Genomic DNA, 25,016 nt, shown 5'->3' with positions numbered 1-25,016 from the left:
AGCGAGGCTGACATTACACCACAGAAATCTATAATGCTTTTCTGATCCTTTCTTTCCAGTGGTTTAGTTATGTTCATGTGTGTCCTATTTAAATTACAGTGGGCCAGATTTGCAAGGATTTGCAGCAGAGGGGAGCCCCCCACAAAGCCACAAAAAATCAGTGTAGTTCATATAGTCTGGTTTTCTCATCTGTTCTCTTTCATATTCCCTAAAAAACCCCCAAAATAATACAGGGGTTTAACACACTCCCATATAAATAACTCAATTGACAGGAGCCTCAGTGTTCTTAGTTATCAGTCATAGATTCCTTCACAGCTTAAACCACTGGATTCAAGTATTGAATTAAGGAAGATGCAGAAACTCCTTGATCTTAGTGACAGAATTACTCTTGGGTAAGTGAAGAACTATATTGCAAAAATTGGGAAAGCAAACCTTGGTTTCGTTCACTGGTGTGAAATAGCGTAATACTAAATGTTTATTTGAAAGTGTTGCTCAGCAGGCTAATAATGCCACAGTTACATACATTGCAATGAAACAGTAGTAGCTAATGCAGAATTCCAAGGACTGAAAGACACACCACAGAGGGCTGCTAAGTAAAGGCTTAATATAAAAAGTTAATATGTTGGTATTTTAGTTGTAGAGCTAGTTACAAGGAGTTGCATAAGCGACGTGAAGACAGCGCTTAGAATTTGCATATATTGCTGTTCTGCATTTATTTCTAGACATGCCAAATAGGACACAATACCATCATACATAATTTTACATTTAAAGGTTGCAATAATATTGCCCAGATTGCAATAATATTGCCCATTTTCAAACTCATTTTTAGGCAGAATATTCATGTGTTTTGTTTTAATTTCTGACTTTGCAGCACGTTTCTTCAGCTTGAGAAAACCCCATTCAAAACCTCCTTTAATACCATAAAGTTTACAGGCTATATTCAAAATATGAAACATTTTAAAAAGTGCAATTAAAATCAGGGCTTTTGTTTATTAAAAATTCATAAAGATTAAAACCTAGAAGGCTAGATTCTCAACAGAGTATAAATCCTAGCTGTATTTATTTCAGTTGACCTACAGTGATTCTCAAGTTGAGGATCTGGCCTTGCCAGTATAACATTAATATAAATCTTGGTGTTAGGAATTGAATTATTTGTTCAAAGACAGCAGCTCTGTTAAGAGGGTATTAATAATGCTGAAGTTTACCGACTCATTTTTAATAACGTAAGTTCACAGAACAGAATAGAAACCCATTCTGTAAAAGCAGAGTGAGTAATTAAAGCTTATAATTTGAGGTATATTTATATAATTTAATTTTGCCTGTAAGTCTGTATTTGAAGGAGTAGTATGAAATGCAATCAAAGTAAACTTACATTACTACTGCTTTGCTTTACTAGAGTTCAATACCATGTCGTCTCCAAGCAGGAAAGAAATATATTTTATTATATGAAATATATTTTAACTGCTTTCTTGAATTAAAAGTAAAAAAAAGGAGAACCTTTGAAGAATTAAGACCTGCTATGGAAGCCTATTTTAGTAAGTTTCAAAACATCCCAAATTTTTCAGTGGTTTGCTTCTGTACCTGTGCTTATGAAATATATTACCCCTACTCTTAATATTAAAATTCTTCAACCATATGAGATTAAACTCTGTCACGGTGAATCTGTCTTTTTGTTTGGTTAGCATTGCCATTGCTCAGTTCAGGTTGGCAAATACTAAAAGAGAAATTCTGTGTGAGAAAAAAGAATAATGCCACTTGGTTGTGGTTAGCTTATTTTGAACAATAAAATTTGGAAGGAATATTCTTCATAACAGTTGCTTGATGGGCATAACCTTTCTTTAGTTCTGAATTCAGTGATGCTTCCGTAAGTGATACTTGTAAGGATTCCCTGTTCTTTCTACTGTATATGTACCTCACTCCCACCCAAATAAAACATTTTCAAGTAGGAATCAAAATAGGCTGGAGAATTTGGGGTTTTCTTACCTGTAAAATTTTACCTTTATATCTTACCTTGGTTGGTTTGGAACAAGGGTAAGATATCAACAATCTAACTTGAGAACAAAACATAAAGATGCTAGAGCATACGGTCTAATGTACTTCAGCATTATAAAGGGATGCTTCTCCAGGAAGGCTGTGTAAGTGTTGTATCATTACCAATGAGGTGTGTTCATGTGCAGCAGCAGCAGCTGCTTACCAAAGGACTTGTTTTGCGAGATCAAAGCTTCATTTGTCCCCTAAGCAAGCATGTCCATTTGTTAAGTTTTACTTTGCTGCAAAGGATTCTAATAGGAGACAATGTAAAATATTTGTTGGAATTAAAAATGTAACACCTCCCACGGAAAAAAAAGAAAGTGAAGAATATACACAACTGTGTCTGACGGCAACACAGCTCTACAAAAATAAGTCTTGACTGATTCACAAGTAAGCCTAACACTAACAAATCTTCAGCCTTGTCCCTATGTGTAAGAGAGTAGTTTGGAATTACACTTCTTTGGAGAAGAACTAATATTTTGTACAATAAATAATTATGGAAATGTACAAAGTAAGGAATAATTATGTACAGCATTGATAAAGTTAAATACCACATTGGCTTAACTAAATATAACAGCAGATACTTTCTTTAGCATTATGTCTTTAATAATGGCTTGTTCTGCTTAGTCTTTGCTTACACAATTGCACAGTTCCCTTTCTTTGGATTATTTCTTTAGGCCACACACCACTCCCATTTTTCATCTGATGAAAAGATCTCATTCCAGGCTGTGAAACACTCAACTTCATCTGGGTCCTCACTGTGTTGAAGATATTTCAGACTGTCAGAAATACAGCCTCATCTGAATCCTTGCCACTGTCTTCACTAGGCAAGCAGCCACCGCCACTTGGGGACCTACAGCTTAAGTCCTCCACACCAGACTCCTGATCACTATTAGCTGAGAGGTCAGGATCGGAGCTTTTCAGGTTGTCCTGTGTCAAAATCAGGGCTGAATCTTCTTCATCCCCTTGTGAAGGGCTCCGGGATGGGAATGATTTCAGGTCACTGCTATACTCCTGGGGAGTGTTAGCTAAGCTGTTGCTGGAAGTAGAAAGCCCTAAATGTTTGGTTTGGTCTTGTTGCTTACTCTTGACTTTATTACCATTTAATTGTGATTTCTGAAGATTTGCCAATCTCTGAAATAAAGGAAACAATAGGTATTAAATGAACACATTTAGTGGGCCCACTAATTCTCTTACATGTGTCTGCCTTCTTTTGTTTTTAAATAAAATAAATTCAAAGCCTAACCCAATTAGCACCCTTAAAACTGCCTATTTGCTTTTATGGAGTAAAGAGAAGTGCACAATTTATCACAAACCAATGCTGAATTACAACGTCCTGAGTTACAATTCCTTCTGAGTTACAGAAGGATACAGTAGTATTTGTGCACCAACACAGGTTAGATTTTATCCCTAAAGATAAGTCCACTGTTGTGTCTTCAATGTAAAACATTCATAGTAATTTCTGTGAGAACAAAGATGACAGCTGAACATCCTCATGATGGGAAGGGATGTAGCACGTAGGGGACTGCAGTGTATGGAACTGGGTTTCATTTATCATCAGTTAAGTCTGAGGCATCGAGATCAAGTGTTTGTTACCTCTCCTAAGACCTCCAGCTCTTCTTCCAGCTGCTGAGTTTCTTCCTTCACTGCCATCAGATAATCAGTAACTGACTGTCGAGGATGCAGCCCCTTTTCAAAGCGGTTGTACATACCACTCCAGAACCTGGAATTGACAGAAAGCTCAGCAATGTTCTCATTTGGTGAAATGGCCTCAGAAGACTGAAATACACACTTTTTTTGTCTTGTTTTGTTGTCCTAAATGATCCATTCATGGATTATTCATCATTAGAGTGCATACATGTAAGTTTGTTGAATATTTGGTAAGACCTATGGTTCATTTGCACTGGATTTGCCCTGAAGGTGCAGCTCTAAGGACATAAATAGCTTGAACTGATTACGATGCACAACAGAAAGAAAGGTGAGTGTACCTTGGACTTGGATCACGTGGCTGTGGGTGGTTCACTGAACACAAGTTTTTGCTGTATTATTTTCTTGTTCTACGCTATGGGCTTTAGAGCAATGTGGTACCTATGAAACAGCTGAGGTAGAAGACAGCTTTTCTTAATCTTAGTTCTCAACTGTTGTTTAACTTCCCATCAAGTCAACTTTGAAATTTCATATGCTTGTTTTCGTCTGGGGCAGGAGAGGGGGTGATTGGGGGTGGGGGTGCTGAGGTGCAGCTAGTTAACAAGCTTTTTTTTTTCTCCTGTAAAGAAGAGTTAAAAATAAGGAGTAAAAACCAGTATGGTGTCCTATCCTTTAAAATAGGACACCATAAAGATTTAAACTGACATTTTAAACTGGCTTATGGAAATCGAGTGAAGCACATATATTGACAAGTTCTCTTCTTGTTCTATGGAATGATTTGACAAACCTTTATTTAAACAGCTGAGTTGATCTTTCATTTTCAGGAGGAAAGGACTTGAACTGTAAGTCCATAGCTTACTCTAGCACTCCTCCCATCTTCCGTCTTCCTGGCAATACATGGCCATGGCCACACTCTGAACATGTATGGAGTTCATCAGACGTGTTAAGTAACCAGGAGACCCTCTGTCAGCTGCAGCTGTCCAGCCAAGTTGCTGACAGAGATTTTCAGAGTATGTGCATGCTCCTTGGTGGCTAATTATTCCTTCCCCAGTAGTATACTATTTAAGTCATGTTCATCTTTAAGTTTACCATCTCATAGCTCATGCTTGGAAGTCTTTATGCACCCAAGTAATTCCATCAAAATCAACAGGATTACTCATCCAATTGGAGGATCTGCAGTATCATTAGTTCTTTTATAAATCCCACTGTCCTAAAGAAGACGATTAGTGACTATTTTTAAGTTGTTTTAAAGTGGATGTGACCTAGAATAGCAGACATGAAAGAATTCTCTTTCTGTTATTTAGGATATTTATTGGCTTTTAACAAGTGCTTTTACTTGCAACTAGGAAACAAATGGATCGGTTTTACCTAAATCACAGTTTTCATTAATTTCTATTGAAGTTCTCGAATGTTTGTTAAGATTAATGTCAGAATTGTTACTATTGATATGCTGACTTGAGTAATTATTTCTAAAACTATTACATTTTGAAAAAAAATCAAACTTACTGTGTATTCTTTGAGGTATTTCAACAACATTGGGAAATTCTGGTGTTTGTTTTACTAAACACTTGTTCTAGCAATGAAACCTTATCATTTCTTGAAATGTCTCTTTTTATTTTTGACACCAGTTGATCCAAATAAATATCACAAAACCGTGGAATGGAAACCGCAGACGAGAACAGAATTGAAAGAGACATTTCTCAGTGGAAGAAGTAAGTAACCATGAAATTAGGACACACAACTATCAATATAACTTTAATCTTAAGCTTCTTTTCAGACTAATACTCCGTTGTGAAATGGTGCAGAGGTGTTGGCTGATTGTGAGTGTACAAGGAACAAACACATAGTATCTGAGACTGAATTTACTCTCTGTAAGTCACCTTATGGAATGGGAACTACTAAATACAAAGGCACTCTGTTCTGTACGAACACATCCTACAATTCTTAGTAGCAAATGATGCTACCTACTTGTACAAGAAGTTGCATGGAGCCATCTGAGGGTGCAGGGTCCCTTGGGTTTTAGTGTGGTCAGGTCGATACAAAGGATTCAGGTAATCTGCACGATTTTTCCACAAGTGAGCCCACAATGAATATGTTCGTTCTTGGATTCTGAAAAAAAAATACAAATAATGAAAATATATTAAAGTCAGTTATAACTCAAGCTTAATTGTAACATTCTAGTGCTCTGTACCACTCATCTATAATCTGCTTTGCATTTCCTGAACAGAATTAGTCTGAAACTATAAATATAGAAAAACAGAAACCCATATTCCTTTGTTGGTCACTAAAGGCAAAATCCAATCCGTTTCCTATAAAGCTAGAGCAGCTTTTGTGGGTTTTTTTTGGAGAGAGAAGGTGGAGAGATGGATTCCTTTGCAAGTTGATCACTTCTATAAAATTAGCTTTCAGACCGATCTCTATACCAAAGGGATCCCCACATTTAAAAGCACTCCTACAGCATTAAGCTGTTAATTTCTTATTAGATTAGTCAGGTCTTGGGATAGGATGACTTGGAAGGTTTTGACGTTAAATGGACTATGGCACTGAGGTAGCTCAGTGAAAGGGGCCAGGCGGCAGCAGCAAGCAGGAACTCCCTCCTGCCTCTCATGACTACTGCTGATAGGATCAGGATGCATGAGTAAATGGTGGGTATCATGATGTACCTGAGGAGCCAGGGCCCCAGAAGCAGATATGAACACTAACACTGCCAGTAATGATATTACTGTCTCTGTTTGGGCATGGTGACAGGTACGTTAATTCATAATTGCTTTGGGTCCAGACAGCAGGATAGTTTGCTGGCTCAGTCTCAGGGAGGACTACCAGACAAAAAAGCTGTTCATAAGAAAGTACCAAGAAATCAGGAATAAAATGTCCTGACATGAGGTCCAAAGACAGAGAAGAGCAGCGACTCTTAAACTGAGAACTTAACTAGAGTTAATATCATCTTGTATTAGAGCTACAGTGACAGCTTGCCTTGTTTGTTGTCAGTGCTGCAATAAAGGTAGAACCACATGGCCAAAGGGCTAATGCTCCTGTCAGTTTTCCCTAATCCCTGTCACGCACACTGTGGATTACCCTCCTGGCAGAGCCAGATTGCAGGGGATCAACTTTTTTCTGTATTAATCTCTGTTGCTAGAAGATAACAGCCAAGAATTCTACACTGCGCCCTGCGCCTTATGAAAGCACATACAAGTAGACTGGCAAATGTCTGACTCCTCAATACACCACCACCCACAGGCTCCACACGTGAGTATGCTACTTCAGAAGAGACTTTCGTACTTCAGCTCTCGTCTCTCCTTCTGGCTGTTACAGAGAAAATTCCCAAACTGGCAAGAATAGATATGATGCTGTATGTGGATGAGGAATCTCTCATTGAATTCGAAGGCACAAGGAAACTGTTCCATTAATTGCCAAACACACTCGAGGAACTGGTCGATAACAGGGGATATCTCCTTTGGATCTCCATCTAAGTTGCCATACCTGAAACAAGACAAGATACATTCAATTATAACCCAAAATCCTCTAGAAAACTGAATTAACACTAATGAAAACAAACCCCTCGCTTTTACTGTGCAAGGTACATTATAGGCACTCATTTATAAAATCTCAACTGCCAGTACACTTTTTTACTTACAAAAATGATGCAAGATTTGTGGAGTAGAATGAAGGCAGAATTTATCAAATACAAACAAAAAGAATACTTTTATGGGTATCTTGTTGCCTTACAGCTACATGTTTTAATGCTATTAATATAAAGTTATACCACAGTATATCAGCCATAATGACTGCAATGACTTAATGACAAAAACATATCTTAGACAGGCACTTAGTGGCAGAGTGTTCCCAAAACCAGAAAACTGAGCAGGGGAGGAACAGCACAACCTTGGCAGAAAACTGTTTAAAGCTGCCCTCTTTTGATGAAAATTTTAGAAGGTGGGAAATGTTGACATGCTACTGTAAGTGTCAGGTGAACATCAGACTTTCTGTCTATAAAAATGTCTCTTGGAACCACCTGCAATGAAGAAAAGGAGCCCGAAAATATAAACCACATAGTAGTAAAAAATAGGAAGAAGCATTTTCAATCAATCATTCTGCTTGTCTAGTGTGTGTATGTGTGTATACATGTGTGTGCATATATATAATACATATCAACCAGCATTTTTTTTAATTCCATAAACATCTGAAGTCAAAACTTCTAATTCTAGAATTCTAATTCTATTAATGCATCAAGGGAAATACAGCAATACTGTACTAGCAAACCAAAGCTAGCAGTGAATACGTTTCATAGCATCTTTCACCACTGATAGCAGACATCTGACATATCATATTAAATGTACTAATTCCTGCTAGAATTTCACAAGTGGTGTGGAGCTACACAGATTTCCTGAAAGTTTTGGGTGTTTTTTTTGAAACTACAAGAAATTCATATTCAAATCAAGCAACATCATGTAATTAAACTCCAATATAAAAACTGCTTTTTTATTTTTACAGAAACTAAAAGGAAATACAAGAAAGAAAGAAAATGTGGATCTTTATCCGTGTCTAAATATATTCTAAATATATATTTCATGTCTAAATATCCATTTTCATAATGGATGTACAAAACTACTTGTCCAAATAGGTGACTTACTTACTTTCCACTTTGCTTTACTTGGCATTTCTGAACAAATCCTACTGTTTTGTTAGAACAGAGCATAATAGGAAAAATGTATTTTAGGTTATAGATAACTTGCAGACATGCCTAAGATGAAGTATTGTCCTGGACGGTGTAGACTTTGCTGATCAGGGACTTAAATGAGGAGTTTTGGCACTAGTGAAAGATCTGCTGGAATCCAAAGTGATTTTGCAAACCATATACACACTACTTTCCTCTCACATGGCTCTTTCAATGTTCATAGCAACTGCAAGACCAGCACGGAGGATTCCCGATAGCAGTCTTGGAGTGCATATACAAGAAAAGACTGATAGATTGGTATGAAAATATTTCACTCTCATTTTTCCATGCAGCTGAATTACATAGTTGGAGAAAAGGGTATGGTGGTTTCCAGAAGGCATTCTGTTTATGTACTTTGTAAGGCAATAAGGAATAAAATTGGAATGGAAACAGATACTGACTACATAAAAATATATGCAGAAAAACCTTAGCACTGCCTTACCTGTGGTTAAATTTGTGACCAAAGGAAACCCAGTCTTTTTCAATTAACACCTAAAATGAGAATATTGCATTCAGTGTTGCGGAGCAGAGCTGACACGTGTTGAAGCAGGTAGAAGTGTGGTGCAAACAAGCAGTATTAGAATCCCAGTTAATTCTTAGATTAAGCAGAGCAGTGCCAAGAAAGAATGATGTAAGAAAGCAGTATTAGAATCCCAGATAACTTATCGAATAAGGAGAAAAATAATGAGTGATGAGCACTGCTGCCAGCTCTGGGGAAGTAGCACTCTGCATGGATGCAAATAGGATGCCAGTGTTTCAGCACAACTTCAATTAGCTTGATTCATTATTTTCTATAATAGAACCTAAAAACATCTCAAACATCTCTTAAACATGTGACCAGTAAGTTGATAGGCATTCCTAGATGCTTTACCAGTGCTGATTCACTTGGGAAAGGAACAAATTTTCCAACATAGCTGCTCATTGCAATCTAATGTCTAGGGAGCACACGCTTCTGATACTCAAAACTTCACTGATCCCTGAAAATGAATATAAATCCTTCCTTGGATGAAAGCTCCTTGGGCTGCAAGAGTCTCTTGGTTGAAGTTAGGAAAAAAATATAAATGGGTGCCCAACTGATTCCCACCTTTGCTAACATTTCATACAGAAACTGGGAGTCTGTAACATGGACAGATAAAAACCTTCCTTCCTACTTAAAAAGGAAAGTTATATTTAAGGAAAGTTTATTTTCCATCAAAACCAAAGTTAATCATCTTAAACGATGCTATAATACTTCATTTACTCTGTGAAATAGAACCTGCTTACCATGAATCCCTTCATAGTTCTGTAATATGGATCCAATAGAAGGCTTGCTACAGAGCAAACCTGGGCTGTCCTATCCCAGCCATCAGAGCAGTGAACAAGCACACTCACACCTTCCTCAGCCACAGCCTAAGGACACAGAAAAAGTCAGAAATTTCACAAGCAGGGAGAAAGGCAATAGTGAGAGGAACAGTGAGATGGTGCCATGTAGAGAGTATTAATTTGGATATTGAGAGACTTTTTTCATTTTTTATTCTGCCACAGATTTCTTGAATTATGTTGAGTGTTATTCTCCTCATTTGAAAAGTCTTAATCTCATCCCATCCCATGCAACGTGGCAGGTGCAGCATCACATGTTTACGCTCCACTATGGGAGGATTTGGGATCTGTTTCAATTAAAATACATCAATCTGTCAGAGCAGACAACTATCTAAAGCAGACTCAGATGCAGTTAGTGCTCTAATTCACATAGCAGCAACAGAACAGCCATACTTTAAATCTGGCTTTTAATTTCTCATCTTGATGGTAAGGTCAATAACAGCAATGTCAGCTTCTGATGCCAGCACTAGTGTGGATATTATTACAACACACTGCATTGCACACTGGTGACATACTTCTCAAGGTTTGTGGGAAGCCCATCAGAATGGCAAACTTCCATAGCTAATAAACAAGATTGTATCAGTATCTTTTATGTAAATAACTGGGGTTGGAGGATGCTATTTTATACGTAAACACATAAAGAAGAGATCATACTAAGTTCTCCAAAGTCTGGTGGTGCATTATTTTTGGAATTTGAGGTTGGGTTTTTTTTAAATTCTAAGGGGTTTGGCCTTTCTCATTTCTAAAGAAAACTGAGTTTTAAAAATAAAGAAATAAAATAGGTTAGGGAAGATACTGCTTAGAAAAACAAACATGTAAATTAAGTTTGGGCTTAATAAGGAACAAGGAATTATAATAAATTATCTATGTTTATCTCAACAGACAAGTAAATTCTACCAAAATAGAAGCCCTGTGGGCAGGCGACCAACAACTGAGACCTGGGAATGGTACAAATGAGAATGGGTCACAATGCGTGTCTGGGGAGGCACGAGAAGCTAGCAAGCATAGGGACAAAGAATCAGGGGTTTTTGGACAGTATTTTAAGACTAGCTATGGGGGAAAAGTTGGCAAGAGCTAATGTAAATGACCTGATTTCTATAAGGTAATGAAGGCTAGTAGGGCTGGGAAAATAACAACATGCATTTATCTTGCGGCTGCTGTTCAGGTAAGAAACAGTTGCCTGCTGAGCAGGGAGCAGGAAAGCAAGAGAAACAAGAAGTTACTGGGGAGGAAAACCCATGAAGTTTTATTCTGATGGTCGTATGTAAACAGGTCATGTGAATAAAATGGCCTGTAAGAAATTGTAACAGTGGTCTCAAAAATAAGAACTGAAACAGTAAAAGGCAAGGAAGGGGGTAATAAAATAAAAACTACTGTCAGTAGATGACAAATTTCTGCATTACTTTGGGTGGGATTAGGAGAAATGACTTCTTATTAAAGCCACGAACTTTTTGGAACCAGTTCTCAAGTATGTAAGAGTAGAAACTGCTAGAGTTTGGCCATGGTAATGCGCAGGAGTTGGTTTAGGAGGTGAATTTTGGTTGCTAAATAATTCAGGGGGGATAATACAGTAACTAATACTCCTATATTACAACCATCATGAAAAGAAATAGCCCTCCAACAGAAACTTTCAACAAAGAACATGTCCAGAAACCAGTGGAGTCAGGGGAAATAATGAAAGAAACAGTGACAATCACTGCTGGGAGTAAAGTAAGGACATTCAAATCCCTGGCACACAAGATGCTGGCTAGTAGAGGCTTTAGTACGTTTGGATTCTTTGGTGAAGAACACAAACTTCTTTTTACCATATTAGCAAAATGTCCACACAACAGCATCTAAGAATCATGTCCCCTCATATATGAAGCATTTCAAGATGTGTTTTTTTCAGGTACAACATCACTAAAGATACAAAAGTTACCCACAAGCAGAGAATTTGGTCTTCAATTTCTGTACCTGGTTAGTCCAAGTTTTGTTCTCATTTCATGCACTTTACCTTTGCAATAAAAATGCCAGCATCCATAATGGCTTTGATATGCTTCAGCCAGCCAGAATTTTCTAGGCCCCACAGAAAGTCACTCATCGAAGGTGATTTCAGCTCACAAACTGCAAAATAAGCCACGTCTTAAATGTACAGTAATCACAGACCCTTAAAGCTTTAACTGACTGTTCAACCAGTTATCTCTTCAGATATCCTCCATATAAAACATTCATCTTTTGAAAAGAATGACTACTTCACAGTCAAAATTTACTACTGAAAAAAAGCATATGTTTAAGAAACAGTGATGGACCAAGTTTCCCCCAGTATGTTGGTTAAAGTTAAAAAGAGAAGCTGTTACAAAGCCTGTTTACCAAAGACATCCTGTGCAGAACAAAGTTTCCAAAATTGTGTTGGGAGTGAAGTTTTCAAACCCCTGAGAGGGGTTCATGTATTTAATAACAAGTGCTTGGAAACAGAAGGCATACAATTTCTGCTTTCAGACAGACAGATACCTAAGTGGTGCCACAGCCTCCTATTCCCAGCCACGTTTGCTGATGAAGGTCTGTAAGAGCAGGCCCACCAAACCCAGCCGTCAGCATCACCACAGATGATGGTATTTGAGTGAAAGCAATTACTCAGCCGTTCTCCATCCCTGAACAAAACCTTATTAAAACTTCATTTATAGTCAGGAAATATTTTGATGGTGAGGAAAATCTATAATTCATCAAGGAAAATACTTTCCTGAAAGCTTTCCAAGCTCTATGCCATGTTTGAAGAAAAAAAATCTCCCACTTTTTACAACATTAAGTTTCTACCCTGCTGTGTCCTAGTGTCTATTTTTTAGTATTACAGAATTTGTAACCTCAGAACAAAAAAAGAGCCATCAGAATCTAAATCAAATCATAGAATCATAGAATGGTTTGGGTTGGAAGGGACCTTAAAGCTCATCTAGTTCCAACCCCCCTGCCATGGGCAGGACACCTTTCACTACACCAGGTTGCTCAATCTAGCAGCAAACAAATACTCAGCAGTATTTGGTGCAATGTGTTTTCAACAGTGAGATACTAAATTCACCCCATAAACAGACTATGCATTTATTTTGATCCATGTACAATTATGTTGTCTTTTAAGGAAAAAGATATTAACCAGGGAAATGCATTTAACGAATATAGTGAAAAATGTCATGATTTTTACTGAGTTAATGTACAATCTATGAATTAATAATGTCTTAGTAGATCGCTTGTCCTCTGGAAATCTTCTAAAGGACTCAGTTAATTATGGCCATTATGATCAGTGGCACAACTTTAGTGTCCTTCAATGTAATTGGAATTGCATTTTACAAGCAAAGTTGCAGTTTATACCACATTTGAACATATTTGACTGTCTTAACTCCATTCAGTTCAGGGGGAAAATAGCCTAATGTGTCCATACAGAGTCTTGCAATCTTTACACATCGGGCCTCTTCCAGATGGTTATTTTAAAAGTCATTTTTGAAGGATATTTATAAAAAATGCTTAGATAGCAACACTGAAAGCAAACAGCTTTTCACATGATTAATGCTCCTGTGCAGATGGAAGCATGACCAATTAGGAGCTGAATTCTGGCTGAAGCTGCTGTCTCTATTGACAAAAGCCCAAGGTAAGTCTGGAATAGTGCTTTGCTCATTCCCACTACCAAATTAGAGTCAATATTTAATGTCCACTCCACTGAGCAAAGTTCAGACTGTCTAAAAGGCATACACTGTATATTTCACATGATTTTGGCTACCAGTCTGGGCCTTAATACTGAGTTCAATTACGAATTCATTATGAGGCTTACCCAATAGGGAAAAGGTGTTTCTATCTCAGCAGAAAAAGTATCAAAATCTTGGAGAAATAAGAACTGCTGCATGGGCACAGGAAAATCAAGAGGCCTTGCGCAGAACTCATAGCAATCCAGTGGCAGTCCCTTCCCCAGTAAGGGAGGAAGAAACTGGACAAGTGGTGGAAACTGCCTCTTCCACCAGCAAAAGGACCAGAGGGGATACTGGACCAGTTCCCCCATTTCTAGCAGGAGGGCCATAGGCAGAAGAAGGAGTAGATGCTGTGGGCCAAACGCTCGGGCTCTCTTTCTGGCTGATCCATTGCTGAAGTCAAAGGATCGAGGGCTGCTCATATATCAGCAACTACTCCTGGTATGAGAGGAGGAGAAGCTCATATTTACTGTTTAAATACAGACAGGGAGCAACATGTGGGGTCATCACCTCAATGCACAGCAAAAGGGGGTCAAGTCTTGGCTGGACCCTGGATGTGCGGCAAAGCTCTCCCATCACAAATACCAAACAGCAGCCTCAGTCAGCCCTTGAGTCTTTACTGGGAGAAGTCCTTGTGCAATATTTCCTTCTAATATTAAAAATAATTGCAAGCAGGTTGTGACCAGGATCAAAATTATGACACGGATCTCCACATATACCCGTCTTTAAATGAAAATTTTACAAATCAATTCTTTACGAACGCACTATGAGGCAGCAGAGACAGAAGTAAAACATTTTTGGGGGGAGGAAGGAAACTCCAGCATGTTGAAATGCATTTTACTACCAGAGAACAGTCACATCTCAACATTATTTGCATATTCTAAAAAATTCTTTGTCCTACGAATTCAGTCATTTTATAATGATCATGTATTTTGCCCCAAATTAACATTATACAAGGGTAAATACATGTTAAGATAAATAAAGTTAAGATAAATAAAATTACTTGAATCAAAGTGAGTAAAATCACAAAGCTGAAACCAAATTTTTTTACCTACTTAAATGAAGCATTGGCATAATTGTAAGTATAAATCAATTTATTCAGCCTTTTCCTAAAGAAAAATCATTGAAATGAGCACTTTCCTAATGTAAGTGCATTTTCCAATGGAAAACTCAATAATCAATTTTTGTTCAACTTTCTTCAGCATTGGAAGTTACTTAAAATTGTATATTGAAACTAATCTGCAGTTTCCCATGTGAAGAAGATCCTCCAGCCTTCACTTCTGCTTAATTCCAGTTGATTGAGTGAAATGGCCCCTGCACTTCTGCAACACATCAAACCCATTATGTCTTGATGTCCTCTTTTCCATGCTGTACACTTCCAAGCAATAACGCAGCACACACTGAACATTTTTCATCAGCCTCATTTGTCTTTTCAAAGGTTTTTATGTACCTTATAACATCTCACACCAGATCACAAGCAGCAGACATACCAATTTTTACAGGCCACCAGAGAAACATGAAGGGACACTGAATGGAAAAAGAGAAAACCTACGCAGCACCTTACATGAGAAAAGCCCTGCTCATACAGGGTTTTTAAAAACAAAATGACTTGAAATCCTAAAGTGCTTGAACACCCAGATTTAATTTGTCTAATTTCTAATCTTATCAGCCAGGTTGCTAAATACGCGATTTCAACATAGCAAATACAAAACCTATGAAAAAAGCAGATGTTTTGAGCATATGGCTCATTTAAAAAGAGATGCTAAGAAGGAATGTGCCCCAAGCAGCCCGAAGTTGTTAGTGCATTAGAAATTACCTTGCTACCAATCAGTCTGGGCTGTGGGTCTGTCTCACAACCTTTCGGCTCAAAAATAATACATAGCACTGTCCATGCAGCCAGGACGGTTGTTTCACTACTTTAACTTTGATGGTCTTAAGCTGAACAAATAAAAGAACAGGTTTATTCACTCAGCCTCTCTCCTAGCCAAACAAGACTTTGTAGTGAACTAAAAATCGTCTGTTTTCCTCCCTGAGAACCTCAGACCAAGGATTTAAGTATACATTCGTCACAAAGAGAGTGACCGTTTTGCCTGCATCAGACTTTATTGAATTATGTCATTAAAGTAAATGATATCTGGATTTCACCCACAAAACAAGGTGTTTGCAAGATTAGGAACTCACCACTAGTTGTGATGGTGCTTCACTGCACAAATCCCATTAGCCAGCAGGCAGCTGCATGCAGCTCCAATGGACAAAGATCTCTTTTCATACCTGTTTTCACTGCTGCTGATTCCAGAGCAGTTATCCTGATTTGAATGACAGAAGGATCAAATATTTCCTCTAGTTTTCAGTAGAGCATTACCTTCAAGCATTTTCTGCAGACTGTTTCTCATGACATGGATGTTCTCAATGCCTATGAATTGAAACTTGATGTTGGAGTAGTTGTCTTCATTTTCATATCCCTTCCCTGCTGCTCTGTTTGCCATTGCATTGAGCTGAAAAAAAAATAGGGAAGATTAGATGAAAACCCAGAAACATGTTATTTCCAAAACAAAGCTTGTGGTCTACTGCAATAAATCAGAGTGATTTAAGTCGGCACAAATAGGAAGCATTTATCCCAGTGTCAACACAATGGGGCAGGAGTCGGGGATCTCTTACAGCCTACTGCAGGGCACTGAGCTGCTGAGGATCTTACCTCTGTTATACACACTTGGAGTGAAACTTCGTTACTGAGGTTAAACACAAAAATCACAGCTCATGTAGGGCTCCTCTACAAGAGCATAAAGGTTCTAATTTGGGTTTAAAAGACTATTCTGATTTTATTTTCTGATCAGCGTTATGTTTACTAGCAGAATACAGCCAGCAGGTGGCAGTGTCTTATCTGCCATGCCACTGTTCCATAACATGTACACTGTAATGTTGCCCAAGTTACTCTGTTTTCTGCTCAAATCATCCAAAAGTTGATACAGCTTGCTTCTTTGAAGCTTGCAATAATGAAGAGAGAGTTGGAGTAGTTCTTCCTAAGTTTATAGTGTTCTTGGCTGTAGTTGTATAAGACCACAAAATATTTGAATTAACAAAATTACCACAAATATTTTCATCTGCAATGCAGTACTATCAAATATTTTGCTCAGCTTCAGCAAAAAATACATGCAACTGGAAGATGGAGTTTTATCTTGGATATCTTACTTGCTTCATGGCGTGGGAAAGTCAATAAATTGTCCTTTAGTTCAGTTTTCCCAAGCATAAAATTAAGGGGTTTTTAATGCTTATTTTCCCCCTTTTGAGGGGGAGCTGATAGAAATGAATGAAGTGCTTTTACTTTATTATCCTATTTTTATTTTCTTTTAAAATTTTATTTGCTATAGCAAAATCTCACTGTCCAATAGAAAGAAACTCTGTTTTTGCACAAAGTCCCTGCTCTTCTCTGAAATGCACGCTGTAAGGCTGGGGAGCCTTTGAGCTTCCCAAGAAATATGAAGGCTCCGAGAGTAACAAAGCAGTCCACATGGCAGAACTTCCATGCCTCCAAGCACGGCTAACAGCTTCTGCTTGGGAAAGGTTTCAGAATTAAACAACAATGGATATTGCACATCCAGACTGGAGGGCACTAACAAAGCTTTTGGAGAGACATTATGAGGCGTCAGCTGGGCTAAAAGTGACTCATCTTCATCGCAGTGAGAGCCAACGCTCATGAAAAATCAAAACAAAGTATCTCTGAGGCATTGTGTAGGTACAAGAGACTATGCAGATAACCCTGTTGCTCATTTATTTCCCAATATCGCAGGCAGTACTATTGATTTGCTGCCTCTGTGGTCGCTTCTGAAACTCACAGTAATGTACTTCAGTAATCTACTAATGGTATCAGGGGATACACAAGAATGTCACTTCCTGATCTCTGCCACCCCAAACACACGTACTGCCAATATTCAATTTTAATTCAGAGCTGAATGCATGCAGTTGAGTAGGATTGATGGTCTGCGGCCATCTTACCGCCAGCTAAGATGAACAAGTCCAGCTTTTTTACATCATATCTCAAAATAGCTTTCAATGGGCTGAATTTGACCTCTCAACTTTGAAAGGAAACACCTAAGGTCTAAAAGCTTTTTATGCCATTATAATTTCGTTTTAGATGCACAAGAAAACAGCTAGATAGGCAAATTTTTGATTCCTTTATTCTGTCCGAATTAATATGTAAAGATTAGGGATTTTTTCCCATCTTCACACTTTCTAGCCCATCCACTCCCATGAGCATCCATGAGCAGAACTTGGCAATAGGAATATCTAGTTACATTTGTGGCCCACCATTTAGCATTGAAGCATTGCATTAATTTCATGATGCAACTCTTAAGAACGGAACCGAAGGAAACACCCAGCATTTTTTATTTACTCAAGTCCTGTGTAAAACTTCCTTTAACTTGTAGAATGCAATTCAGGAAAAAGCATAGGGGAAAAAAAATTCTAGTCTATCAACCAGCTGTTTGCTGATATTCTATCAATGAACAATAAAAATAAAGAGGTACAGTCTAAGAACAGTATGTCCTTTAAGGACAAAGTCCTCAGTGTGACTTGCTAGAAAGATATAAATTATCTGCTGAATCCTAATCTTTCTCTTTTGAAGTAGACATCAGTGTCTAAGAAGAAAGATCTGTATGTATGAACCTAAGCCACCACAAGACCCTGAAACACTAAATGACAAACTAGCCCCTGACTGACCTAATCCTCAGTAAAATAAATGCTATTAACTGTCTCTGCAGCAGATAAATTTTGTGACAGAAATCCTTTCTTAAAAGACGATCTGAAATAGCCTCTTTAAAAGTAAATAAATATAAGGTTAATTTTGCAAGGCTTTCTGACACTCATTTATTTTAAATATTGTCAGTTGCCAAACTTTGCAGCTGCCACAATATTTACTAACAAGTTTTCCACATCACCTACCAAAATTCCATCTGTTGCTTTTAACATAGTTGTTGTAAAGCTCTCTAAATTGTGCCTGACCTCACTTAATCTCAGTGAATATGAGGATACGACCTCTGAAGGGAGCAGACCTCACTTGCCAGATTTCCTGGCGTCTTTAATGTGGAGGATAACCGAGTCCTGTTTTGTTCTAAAGTGTTATAGAATTAATCTGTTCTACTCATAAATAGTAAGTTTGCATTAGCTTCTGTAAAGCTAATAGAGGAAGGAGAAAATCGAGAAAGACAGTAGCCTAAGTAAATCTCTGCATATGGTCACCCTTGTAAATTTAAATGAAGTGGGGAAAAAGCTTTCTTCCACAGACAAATCTTTTGTTTTGAAGATTATCAAACACAATGAAGGACAACATGCGAGGAGCACCTGGGAATGCTGAATGCAAGGGCCCAGCAATATTCATAATCTCTTCAAGGAACCGGTTCTGATGAGAGAAGAGGCAGGTAGTTTTTTAACTTCCTAGAGAAGTGGGAAACCTTGCACCAGACTTGCTATCTTACCTTTACATTTGTTAAAGGTTCCCTGAGGAACAGCTTGCACTGATACCTATCACTTCCTACATGCTCTAGATTTCTAGATGCATTAGAAGGTACAAAACTGTAACAAGGCTGTTACTTGGCACCAGGGATCACAGGAGCTTTAGTAAATTAGTTTTATAGCACAGAGAGGTAGGAATCTGTGTACACAAATTTCTTTACATCAAAACCCTTTTTATTAGAGAAGTTCAATAAAAACAGTCTTCATCTCCTGAGCGGCTTCTGAAGAAGCCAGAGTTGCTGGAAATATGACGTCATTCATGGCAGAGCAAGCCAATTTTACCCTCTCCACTTAAAGTACAGGCTTTTTTCACTGCATACAGGAAGTGTCTCAAAGTCATTTACCAGAAGAGTTCACAGAATGGGACCTGCCCATTAATACCTTGTAAAACATGACTAATAGCCAAGTCAGTCTTTAGAAATAAATCCCGTCAGTGAGCAACTTCCTTAATTAGGGAAGACTACCGGTATCATCAGCTAGGAAACCTTATGCTGTAACTATTGTTACATATAGAAAACTGTTAAACAAGTATTATTTAAACAGCTAGGTCTGTACTTCCTATTTAAAGCCTGTTCTGAACACAGTGGTAGCAATCCTGTCCTGATGATGATTCACTTGCTTCAGGATCACAAGTAAGGTGGTGGCATCCTTGTCTTCCCAACAGAGGGAACTGAAGGTCAAAGTAGTCACCAAATTACAAAGTGCAATGAGACATGCCAAAGCCCTGATTTTCTGACTGCTGCCGCTGGTTACAGCTGTGAGTGCTCAGCACTTTCCCACCAGCGCCCAGATCTTCAATCACCAACCAGACAGGTTCCTCATTTCTGCTCCAGCTTTGCCCTTCCTCACTCCGTCTCAGGATACTGAAACAGCCCTTGTTCCTTTCCCTCAAACCTTTGCTCCCATCTTTCGTTTTCCCTTGCTATAGATCATCCTGTATCTACTAGGAATTTTTTAGAGATTTGTCCCTTTGTTTTCTTTTCTTCAAATGCTTTCTTTGATAACATCAACAGGAGAGCTACTGATTGTGTAAGGAAGAACATATCCCTGCTGCCACCTCCAGACACTGAAGCCTATCTAATCCTCATTGCCTACAGCTGTTTGCTAGCATGCCAATTTGGACACAAGGGTTTTTCAGCTTCCAACCTCTTCTAGATGATTACTGAGTTTCTGTGTTTCTGCACAGCACGATTTTTTTTAAAGCTTTTATCTTGGCCAAAAATTTTAATGAAATACAGAGATAGGGCACCTGAGATCACTATTTACCATATTTCAGATTCTCTCTCAAAAGCATAAAAGTGCTGGAGATATTCAAAGAAGGTTTCTTCAATTCTTGTAACCTCAGTAAATTGTCTTTCCTCAGCCTTATGCAGAGGTCATTGAAATTTTCCCATTTAAGGAGAAATGTTGCATGGAAAATTTTAGCATAAGCAGGCAAAGGTTTGCAACGTTACAAACAGCTGTAAATACAGGTTTATAATGGGAATTATTTTCACTACTCTCATCAGTAATATGCAGTTACTGATAGCTCCTCTGCGTGTGGAAACAGTTCCAGTTCAAGTTATTTATTTATCTGTATCTTAACATTTTGTTAAGAACAAAGAAGATAAAAGCTTAGTGTAAAGAAGAAACTTCTCCAAAAGCTAAAAATGTGGGCAAGGTTCCTAGTTAAGATTCCCCTGATAAACCCTGATTTGCCTGTGCAGTTATCGATGCAACTAAAATCAGAAGTGAGGCACTTATGCTGTGCATCTTCCCTAACGTATTCAGCCCAGATTCAGTCTTGCTATGTGTAAGAAATTGAAGGTACTTACTTTGGGCCGTGTGTCAACAACATATATGAAATCACTTCCTGGATTTGCTTTTCTAATGGCCTGGAGCATCTGTTCATCCTCCAGGCATCGAGCACTAAAGCCAGATAAAGGCTGGCTGCTTCTGCATATGGAAGCCTGTGGAAAAACAGACAGTCAACAGAAAAATCAACATAGTTATTAAGCAGAAATTATTTAGCATCCAGAAGCATTTACAAAACCAGCTCACTAGATGTTTGCATAGATGTACAGCTATGTGGGAAGGACAGAATAGTAAAATGAATTACATGTTTATAAACTTACTTTTAAAAAGGAAAGGAAATATTAAAACAATGCAACCCCGCTGGCCCAAGTCAAGTCTTGAGTCCAAGTTTTAGAGCTATTTTAAACATAGTATTTCCCTAACGTGGAATAACTCCTGCAAGGTGGTCTCTAGAGGATATGATGAGTACAACATTGCAATCACAAGAACACTGTTGTAACATAAATAATGAGTCCTTTTGCACTGTCACTCACACTTACCAGTTATGATATTGATTACACCCAACTTACACCAATGCATGCTTTACTAAACAGCCTGACTCTATGAGTCCAGGAAACAAAACTGCATAACATGCAGCCAGATCACTGATGGTGGTGTATTTTTAGCACTGCCTCTGGAGAAAGACCTTACTGCATGGAAAGTGGGTCAGGCAGCCTGACCCCTGGAGTACATTAATTAATCAGTGCTATTGAAGAAGGAAAGAGAGTTTCTCCACAGACCCACCAGGATCAGACCTCCAGGTGAAACTGTGAAATAAGGAACAGAACATGAAATGGGCGAGAAAGGAGGTTTTTATTCCTGCTAGGCAGAAGGCAGCTAGATTTGTAGAGGGCAAGGGGCTAATACATGCACTTTCTAAGCACTGAACATAAGCATGATGAAAATCTGCCTGCTGGGGGTCATGACCCATGCAGACTGCCCTACAGATTATTTATTAATGTGAAAAAGGACATGCTTTTTTTTCAGACAAGTCTTCGAAGTATTGGTAGTTAGTCAGTAAAACATAAATCTTTAATACAGGAAACCTAAATGTGTGAGAGGCTGTTCATACTTAATTAACAGCTTTTGCACACAGATTGTTAGTTATCTAGAGCCTTGCCTGCTGATCAGCACACATTCCAGCAATTTAATATATGCTTATACCTCCTTTGCATGAAGTAAAAGGTACATTTGAATATGTCCACAACCAATTTAAGAGAAAGATGTTTCTCTCTCCTCCATAGCATACCATAATCAAGGCAGATACAGACCTCCAGATTAAGGCTGAAGTTAAGTCTGTGGATGAAGGCTAGGATTCAGGAAAGTGTGGACTACAGCCCTTTACATTGTGTCATACTGGAGGCCCAAAGGGTTAAGATATGTGCAGGCAGCAGTATGAGAGAGTGGTTTGTTTGTCAAGTTAGGCTTGGGGTTAAGATCATGTTTAGCCCCAGATTAAGAAACTGCTGCACTGCCAGTACTGCAAAATTAGGAAGATAAGATGTCCTGGTGACCATTGGGTATCATAAGTGGAAATCATTATCCACGATATCTGTGAAGAGATCACCTCCTGCCAACCTACGCCAATTGGATGAGCATATACATCTATAAAATTTCTTGTGTTATTTTTAAGAGTAGGGCAAGAGAAGAGGTCATGTTTGCTACTGCACAGGCTGAACAAATAGTTCCAGAGTTTGATCTTATCACACTCACACAGATCTTGTAAGACACAGAGAAAGATGCTACATTGTCATTGAATTTGTCAGTACCAAAGAGCTATGGGAAAGTTCTGGATATGAAAGACTGAATGAGTGGCACCTGTCTCTCCTGCATGCAGTAAAGCTTTTCCCAACCTGCTGTTGGAAACCTGCTGTTGGAAACATTCTGTTTCCACAGCTGTTCAGTGTCTACCATCACAAATCTTACCCCACTCCTGCCCATTATTCTATTAGCTGCAACTCATGCCAACCTCCAAACTGACAAGGAGGTATTTCTTTCAACATTCCCAGCCCTTTTCCTATCCCTTTGAACCATGAAGGATCCAGAAGTAAACCCAGTACTTCGCAATCCTTGTGGTCTGAACCTTAACCTGAACTCCAACCAATGATTTGATAGCTCTTTCAGCCATCTTTTTTGGGTCTATTCACAGATCTTTTCTTGGAAGGCTACCACTGATTCTCTTAATTGCTACAAGTAATTTTCCTCCTTCTAGTCTTGCTCTCAGGCTATGGCTACCAGATCCTTCATTGCTGTTCTCCTCCCAGTCACTTGCTAAGCTGCCTGCTACTGGCCTTCGTTCTTCTGCCACCCATGTTTCAGGACCTCTTGTACTACTCCACTTCTGTGTGACAGAGAGATCACATTTTATTGTGTTTGCTGGATGATGAAGCTGGGTTTAAATGACTGCATTATATGCCTGTTAATGAAGTAAGCAGAATTCCAGTGTGTGCCCATTGCACAAACCACCCTAACCTGACAACAATAACAATCTTTTCTTTTTTTAACAAAATAATCACCTATTTCTTCTTGTCAAAACTTACAAGAACAATTACAAAAGCAAAACCAAAATAAGCAAACACTGCTGCAAATTCACACTTACATTGTTATCCTTGCAGTAGTAGGAAAGAGCTGGGAAGCGTCTTCGGCTCCGAAATTTAGAGCTCCCCACTATGATGTGTGCAGTTGCAGACTTTGGTACATACACTTCTGTAGGATAGGAGTCACAGACCTGTGAAAGAAAGCTCTACTTATTTTGGTCTACTATACAAGCATTCCAGAGCAGAATCAAAATAAAAAAACCCAAGGAACTCTAATCTCAGGGAATATTCTGTGATTATTGTATACACACCATTGACATTTCTTAAAACAGTCTGTTGAAGCTAGAAAGTATTAACTCTAACTTAAGAATCAAAACTGAAGCAAAAGTTTTGAAGGGCTGTATTTCTTTGAGAACAGATAGATAGAACATACATTCATAATGGGAAAGATTCATCACTATGTACAGCAAGGTTGTATTTACAACTGCAGTTTCCTCTGTAGCAGAATTCAGAAGTAAGGATGGGAGTGGGTCTCAAACACCCCTTTGTTATAATAGGAGGGGACTACAGAGCCAAATTTTCCAGCAAATCTGATAATTAAAAAAAACAATGACAAAAATAAAAACTTGGAGAAAATAAATTAATCTGTATGAAATGAGGCAAGCAGCCCTGACAATGCCTACCACTTCTGGAAGGAACCCAATGACCCAATGAGCCTGCAGAAAAGTCCAGAAGTTCCTCTGGAGACAAGTGGGACACCAAATGGGGTCCTGGCCTAACTTCCTTTTCCTGAATCTGCCTCTGGCATTCTGGCTGGGTCAAAAGGATATCCAGTATCTCCCTGGGACTTTCTGAGATGACTAAAGGAATTAGGATTTCCAGGAAGAAATTAGGTTCTGAGAAAGTCAGAGATACGTAATGAAGGAGAGAAAAGGAAGGGCTTGTGGTTACAGATGCTGCTGTGGAGAACTGGGGTTTATTCATGATGCCATTTTTCCTACACTTTATCTTAAAAGAGGTCAAACATTTTTTCCACTTGTTTTAACAGAAAGAAAACAAACCCTGATAGCAGAGTCAGTCTTCTCTGAGAAATTCACAGGCCTTCCTTAACATGGATGTTCTCCAGCAACAGAGCCAATGGAGTGCATGGACAAACTTCCTTCAGAAATACTTTGGTTGTCATTTCTCACAATTTATTAACATTCTAGAGACTTGAACAAGACTGAACTACGCAGAACAGCAGGCAGCTAGGAAGATACGTGACTTGCCAAATGACTGTGAAAAACATTATCAGTCAATCACAGAGGCTTCAAAAGGATTGTGAGAATTGCTAGTGAGGAAAACATATTGCCAAGTTCATTATTTGAGGTATTGTTTTTCTTAAAATGACTGTGCAGTAATTTTATATAACCCTACATGTCAGGAAAACATTCATTCAGACACATAACATTAGGTATGATTTAAACCTCTACCCAAGCAGCCAAGCACTAACATTTGAAACACTGTAGACATGTTTTCTGTGTTAAATGAAGACACATCCTTTCTCCCACATTCTATGTGTCTTTATGTGTGAAAGGGTGGAAGAATTGCACCTTACTACTTGTTTGTACAGCACTGAGAGCAATGAGAACCTGCATCTAAGCACTAAGTCAGTCTCACCTCTGTGCCTGGCAAAAT

At 38.4% G+C, this 25,016-nt stretch overlaps 1 protein-coding gene across 1 annotated transcript; it reads right to left on the bottom strand.

The window, feature by feature from the left end:
• Positions 1 to 2,805: 2,805 nt before the first annotated feature.
• Positions 2,806 to 23,530, bottom strand: MTMR7 (myotubularin related protein 7; the record flags this gene model as incomplete). Its single annotated transcript, XM_010020658.1, has 10 exons — positions 2,806 to 3,165; positions 3,628 to 3,754; positions 5,647 to 5,787; positions 6,958 to 7,158; positions 8,835 to 8,884; positions 9,656 to 9,781; positions 11,745 to 11,854; positions 15,824 to 15,956; positions 20,784 to 20,918; positions 23,402 to 23,530. Coding segments are annotated over 10 exons (1,512 nt in total), but the record flags the coding sequence as incomplete, so codon positions are not given.
• Positions 23,531 to 25,016: the final 1,486 nt, after the last annotated feature.

This window comes from Nestor notabilis, unplaced genomic scaffold (assembly GCF_000696875.1).
Source record: "Nestor notabilis isolate BGI_N333 unplaced genomic scaffold, ASM69687v1 scaffold26788, whole genome shotgun sequence".
Taxonomy (NCBI): domain Eukaryota; kingdom Metazoa; phylum Chordata; class Aves; order Psittaciformes; family Psittacidae; genus Nestor; species Nestor notabilis.
Note: the sequence above shows the minus strand (reverse complement) of the source record. Positions and strands in the feature narration are given on the sequence as shown.